The 7,084-nt window shown below is 37.9% G+C and overlaps 1 protein-coding gene across 2 annotated transcripts; it reads right to left on the minus strand.

Moving 5' to 3' along the window:
* Nucleotides 1-729: 729 nt before the first annotated feature.
* On the minus strand, nt 730-6,761 carry fam133b (family with sequence similarity 133 member B). Of its 2 annotated transcripts, none has more exons than XM_056249698.1 (11): nt 6,605-6,761; nt 6,014-6,111; nt 5,840-5,918; nt 5,658-5,741; nt 5,169-5,195; nt 4,872-4,946; nt 4,679-4,777; nt 2,710-2,757; nt 2,181-2,261; nt 2,021-2,071; nt 730-1,094 (listed from the first exon to the last, which is right to left on the minus strand). In XM_056249698.1, exons 1-11 carry the CDS (start codon nt 6,626-6,628, stop codon nt 1,005-1,007), a joined length of 756 nt encoding a protein of 251 aa, XP_056105673.1. In that variant the 5' UTR covers nt 6,629-6,761; the 3' UTR covers nt 730-1,004. The 2 variants fall into 2 exon arrangements, with proteins under 2 accessions (XP_056105673.1, XP_056105671.1); XM_056249696.1 differs by having other exon boundaries at nt 5,169-5,201.
* Between the last annotated feature and the right edge of the window lie 323 nt (nt 6,762-7,084).

Here is a 7,084-nt window from a genome sequence, read left to right on the forward strand (position 1 = left end):
GAACGAAAGTCTTACGGGGTTGGAACAACATGAGGGAGAGTAATTACTGACAGAATTTCCATTTTTGGGTGAACTAACCCTTTAAGGTCTGGACTCAGAGGAGCCTCTTCTTGTGTGAAAATGATTCTTCATGCTTTCTCCGAAACATTCTTTACAGTTTGAGCCTGATGAATCTTGAATTATGGTTAAAAGAACTGTTCCTAAACATAGAACATGTTAGAAACATAATAATCGCTGCAATAATGATCCAGTCATAGACTCTGAAGCATATGCCTATTTAAATCCAAACAGCAACTTTATTTTTTTTTTGGGCTGGGCTGTGTATATTCAAATAGAAAACGGTTCATTTTAATGATCAAAATTCAAAATATTTCACTATATCAAATAAATGCAGCCTTAGTGTTACAATTCAAACTGGTAAGTTTGTTAGCCTTTTCAAAGTATTTATTAAAAGCACTGGCTCATAAGAGTCATCTGTGCCATTTTTCACAGTATACACACTGCAAACTCACATTCACAACCTGGGTAAAATAGTTTCTTTCGTGACGCTGAAGATCGGTGCAGGAAACACTGGTTCATTCTGACATCACAGAATGAAATCAATTGTCGGTTCATAGGGAAAAACAGAAGCAAGAATTTTCTAAAAATATTTAATGCAAATTCAACTGCCTTTACAACCCATAAACCAGCATTTCTATCAGCACAAACATACTGTACACAGGGCCAGCATTGGTGTAAATGACTTTTATTTGGACTGAGAATCATCTGCTTTAAAAAACAAACAAAGCGAGCTTAATGAACCCCAAACCCCTTTCAAGTCCCCGACCACTTGATCCTCTCATCCAAGTCGGCCACACAGCCGGCCGGTGCCAAGCAGCACCCGCATTTAAGAGTCACTTGAACAGATATCTAATGGGGTTTATTCTCCCACAGTCTGGCAAGAGCTCCGTCTCCATTCCCACTCAATTCCAGCCGCCCGTCACGCAGGACGTCACACTAGCCCTTCAGTCCAACTCAGAGCCAGAAGTCTTCCTCTTTTTCTTTCTGCTGTGTTTCTTATGCTTCCTCTTTTTCTTTTTCTTCCTAGACTTGTCCTATAAATATAAAAAAAAATCATAGTCATTAATTATTAAAATGCCCCCTTTTCGAACATTACCTTTCATGCAGTGTGTAATATAGCTGTTTATGAATGTAAACGGTCTGCAAAGTTTTAAAGATCAAAGTGAGAGAAAAATAAAGTTATTGTCTCCTAAATGAAAGAATCGATTCTGAACTGGTGAAGTCGTCAGCAATTCCAGTCTCACTTCCTGATACATACCTGAACAATGTAACAAATTTGCATAATGCCAGCCTATAGACTTCATCGTCTGCCTGCGAACAAGGTCTACTTTGACCCTCAAACACTGTAGTTGAAGCTGAGACTGGAAGAGTTTGGTTCATGTTGTTCATGTCAAGAAGATGCTGTTTTCAGTGCTGAGAATCCACTTTGCTGCAATTCAAGAGGATGAGGACTCGGGCTCAAATTGATATGGAAAAACTGGCACTATCATTACTGTTCGTATCTCTGAGTATCAAGTATCAAATGGTAATAGGCGGTTCGTTTCCGAGATGCGCTGTAAGCGGTCGACCAATGACAACAGACTGGGCCGTCTGACCAATCAGAGCAGAGCAGTCTCTCAGAAAGGACGGGTTTAGAGAGACTGAATCTTATAACGAACCGTTTTCAGAATCTTCTGAGAAATGAGGTGATGTGCAATGTATATTATGAGAAAATGTAAGTGTTTTTTTGACCTTGGATGCATTTAAACCTATTGTAGGAGCCCTCTAAAACAAAAAAAGACCAAATCTTAAAATACCTTTTAAATAGCATAATAGGGGCTACATTTAAGTTCTGTTTTGCGAATCCACTCTTTATAACATTTCTGTGAGTGATGCGGGAAGCATGTTCAGTCGTTTCTGCCCTCATAAGGGCAAAAACAAGCCAAAGTCATGGATAAGCCGCTTTACACTGAAGACTTACTGTAATTTTATCCTTCTCTTCACTACTGTGTTTCTTTTTTTTGGGCTCAGCCTAAAAAAACAAAAACATTTACAGATGAGTTTCGCATGTCACATGGTATTTGCTGCGCTTAAACAGTTTAATGACACATATTAAGGTCACAGAGGGTTTAGACTCTTACGTCTCTGTCTACATCGGACTCATCTGAAGACTCAGAGTGACTCCTTTCAGCTTTCCTCTTCCTTCGACCATCCTTTTCATCCTTTCAAACAGAAACATTTTGTTCATGATACTGATACAAAACGATACAAAAGTTTTTAAAAGTTGAAGTTTTATTTGATTATCAATACAGTAAAAAACTGAAATATTATTACAATTTAAATAACTGTTTCCCATTTGAATACATTTCAAAATGCCATTGTGTCAATGTGATAAAGCTGAATTTTTAGCAGAATTAATCCAGTCTTCTCTTCAGTGTCACATGATCCTTCAGAAATCATTCTAATCTAATATGCTGGATATGGTACTATGAACTGTTGTTATACTAGAAAAAGAAAAACTTCAAAAACTCTATTTTTGTGTTTGAAATGAATGAGGGCAACGAAAGTCTTGTGGGTTTGGAACGACATGAGGGTGAGTAATTCAAGATAGAATTTCCATTTTTGGGTGAACTATCACTTTAAATCACTAAACTTTAAAGTTTTCAGTACCTTGACTTTCTCTCCATCCATTTTCTTCCTTTTTTTCTTGGATGACTCCTAGAGATAAAAGATATCAGGAATCAAGTCTTGACAAATACCTTCATTATCACCAGTAATTTAGCTTTTATGTAAATTCAGCAGTGGAATGGATTATTCTTAAAGGGGTCATATAATGGTACATGCACTTTTACAAGTTGATTGTACTGAAATGTGTGTTGGCAGTGCCTGTACACAAACATCATATAATGATAAAAATCCATCCAGTGGTTTTGTTTTAATCTCCTTATATGTTTTCCCCTGCCTCAAATCGAGCCGTTCGTTTTTGTGACGTCAATAAAACGGACGCCCCTCCCACGATTGTTGATTGACGGGAGCGTTTCAACACAGACCCGCCCTCGCACATGAGGTAGCTGTCAATCATAGTCTGCGCGGCGCGGACCGGCGCGGTCATTGTTGATGTGCTGGAGCACTGTCTATGAGCAGAATGGCGTCTAAGCGACGATTGTGGTGTTCTGTTCTTGGGTGTAATAACGAACACAGCAGTCATTTTAATGTTCCTAAATCCGAACCGCTGAAGACGCAGTGGCTGAGTTTTGTTTTCGAAGGGAATATTCCACACGAGCAACGTCAATGCTTTCATGTTTGCGCGAATCATTTCTCAGCAGACTGCTTTATAAACAAGGGTCAGTATAAAGCTGGATTTGCTAAGAAGATTTGCTAAAAAGGATCGGTACCAGATATTCGTGTTCCTGCTGAACCTCCAGAAGAACGGAAGTGAGTGAAACGTTTTATTAAACTTTATATTAATATATTAATCTTTGCAAATCGCTAGCTGCACGCTTCACAATGAATGCGTCTAAGGTTTACACTCAGTCAGGGTACATTACGGCATGTTTTCTATGTATGACGTTCTCAATATAATTCATAATTCCACATTTATACTGAACAACGCGTTATGGTTGTTGTGTTATTGTGTTACAAACGGTGTATGCACAGAACAGAGGGGCGGAGTGAGCGCAGCTCATTATCATTTAAAGTCATATGCACTGAAACGGCGTGCTGAAAACAGAGCTGTTTTTGACCAGGTAAAATAAGTGTTTTCTTATACTTTAATTAAAAATTCTCATTAGTATTGTATTACAAACTTTTAATTTAGACCCTAAAGAATCATATTAGCTTGTACAAAAATGGCATTATATGACCCCTTTAAAGACAAATCAATAGCAATTTCTACAAGAGCTGCCAATCTAGAATAATGTGTAATACATTGTGATTAGTTAAGGCCCCGATATACTCACGCCAAAGCTCTTTTTCATTCTTCGCTTAGGGGTAAAAAGAAGTTCGAAATACCTTTGCAGCGGAATACTGTTAGCGAGCATCCTGACGCCGTCAACGCTGCTGAGAGCGATGTCTAGATGAATATGGAAATTTGTGCTGCGCGCTTTCCTCTCAATAACAAAGTAAACACAATAAAAATGACAGCGGCGAGAAAACAAGTTAAGCATCTGATCATAGAGATGTGGATGTTTGCACAAGCTCTCCGCACAAGTTTATTTATAGCCCTTTATTTAAAAGATTGCTTTAAATGAAGCAACTATACAGTATTAAACATAAAAAAAACAATCAATGTCACTTTTAATTAGATTTACAACTTCATGTTCTACTGTGTTCATGTTTTTGCTTGTGGATATCTGACCTCAACAGACTGAACAGAAGTAGTGATGAACCGAAGAAGCCCCAGAGCCACAGACCAATGGTAGTTCGAAGGCATTTACCAGCTAGAGTGATCTTTTCTGGAATGTTTCAAACTCCCAAAACAATCTTTTTTTTGGCCTGATTTTGTTCAAAATGACGTCACACCACTTTGTTCTTCAATTTTGCTTGAAGTATATCAGGGCCTTAATGGAGACACTTCCATAACTGACAAGAACAATCTTTTTAAACTATGTTTTTCCTTGCAGATATGAACCAACAATACCCTGCTGTCAGTCTCGGACTCCGTGTCAGAGTCATCAGATGCTCTCCGGGCACAGGATCTTTTTCTCTTTTTCTTCTTTTTCATATTTTTCTTATCATCCTGAAAAGGCAGTAAACAGGAGAATATTCAGGGATAAGTCATGGTCATTTTAACAATGCAAGCAAATAAACAAGCATATTAGACATCATCTTACATCATCTTCAGAGTCTGAGGGGGAACTGGAGGAGGAATCAGAACTCGATGAGGAGGAGGAGGAAGATGAGGAATGCTTGACCAAATACAACAGAAGCAGAATTTGTTAGATTTTAAGTCACTTAAAACTGACCCTGTGTCCTGTGGATAACAGACCAGATTGATCCTGAATACTCTAGGAAAGCACATGCCTCTTCCAGTTTGGAACATTATTTAAAACTAATATTCCACTTTTCCATTATCAATTAATTGCTGGTTTATAGTTGCTCAAGATATGAAAATGGAGAGCTCTCCTCACCCTACTGGACTTTTTCTTCTCCTTCTTCTTTTTCTGGAAATCACAAAGATAAATATCAGATAACCATTGGAAATCTTTTTTAAATACAACAAACCAGGGACCTCATTTATAAAGAGATGCATAGAAAGATCCTAAAAGTGAACATACAACACTTTCCCAAATGTTCCTCTGAACGATTTATAAAATGTCTGTATGCACAAAAAAGTACCCTAACGCATCCCTCTTTTTAAAATCACACTTCCTCTTCAATTCAAGCACAATGTGAACATCTCAATTATTAATATAATTAATTATCTTCAGTAACTGATGTTGTATTTATTTATTTATTTTAATTTGACACTCATCAGTTGTAAGAACATTTTCATGTCAGTTTCTGCCATCCTAAATACTGTTTTGCTTCTCACTTTTGATGTAGGATGAAATTGGGATCAAATCTGACTGTACTTGCGTTTTATAAAGGAGGTCCCAGATTACTACACCAACTCTTACCTCCTTCTTTTCCTTTTCCTTTTCTTTCTTTTCACCTGCACCAAGTACCTTCTCCCTGTTTTTCTCCAGTTCCTTCTTCCATCGCTGAGAAAAATGAGAGAGAGCGGATATGATCCAAACATTAGATCTAGGTCTCTTGGAAATCCACTGACTTATAAAATGCAGAAACAAAACATCTCTACCTCGTTCATTCGGTCCTCAAAATCTGCCAGGGCTCTGGAGCCTTTCTTCTTCTTTTCCAGCTGTTCTTTTACCTCCTCCCTGATATACAGGACAAACAGACATACGCATAAAGAAATATGACATCAAAAATCACATATATCCACAACCGATTCATCATCAGTTTTGACTAGTACCATGATGGCCGTGGTCTGCTGAGATAATCCTGAATGGTGGTTCCGGTGTTGGGTGCAGGTCCTCTGGCTCTGGCAGCAGCAATTGGATTCAAGTACGCCTGAAACATAATCATATTTTAACATTCATAATCCAGCCAGCACACCCTTAAAAAAACAAAACAGACACTTGATAAACACACTTCAGCATCCACGTTACACTTACAGGCTGCTAACATAACTGTATACTGCTATTTATCAATTTAAACTACGAATGCAATACTTTTCACATGCTAAACAGAAAGACAGCAGCAAACTGTCTGTATAAAGGGACATTTAAGTGGAATATGTGCTAGCTGAGTTAGCATGTCTGAGCCACATACCTTAACCATACTAGCCTGCTATCTAAGCAATAACCACATTTTGCAAGCGTGTCAGACTGCAAACATAAAATAAACTGTATCAGCTGTCTAAAGAGCTTACTCATTTATTCTGAGAGTGGACGAGGCTAATATGTTTGACTAACGTTAAGTGTTTTGACGCGTTAGCATTGCGGCTTAAAGGCCTCTTGATTATTTTACTTGGAATACAAGTCCGTAAACTACCTTTACTTACCACTCTGTTATCTCGCTTGCCCATTTCTGCAGATTTTGCCTTAAGTCTAAAGGCCAAAATCTATGAAATTCGCCTTTTGTTTACATGTCTCTGGTGCTGTCGGTTGCTCTCAGTGTGCAGAGAGGATTTCTGAATAATTGCCAACTAGCGGTTGTTCAGCAACATGTTCACGAGAGGGCGCCTTCTCCTATTTTTTGGTCATTAAAGTTACCATGAAATCCAAATTGACAATTGATGTTTTTTATGGAATATTGCAGTATTTATTATAAATGATTTATCTGTGCACATCATTGTTTTTTTGTTTTTTTTTTTATTCATGATCGTAATCTTTAATTAAAATAACTTCCCCTCTCTCTGACGTGTTCACTGGCGCGAGGGCGGGACTACATTTTTCTCACTCCAGAAGATGTTTCACTCATAGACAGTAAAAGAAGGGATGTTACACTCATAGACAGTAAAAGAAGGGATGTTTCACTCATA

The sequence above is a fragment of the Rhinichthys klamathensis genome, unplaced genomic scaffold (genome assembly GCF_029890125.1).
Source record: "Rhinichthys klamathensis goyatoka isolate OS25496 unplaced genomic scaffold, OSU_Roscu_1.1 h1tg000060l_1, whole genome shotgun sequence".
Lineage (NCBI taxonomy): Eukaryota > Metazoa > Chordata > Actinopteri > Cypriniformes > Leuciscidae > Rhinichthys > Rhinichthys klamathensis.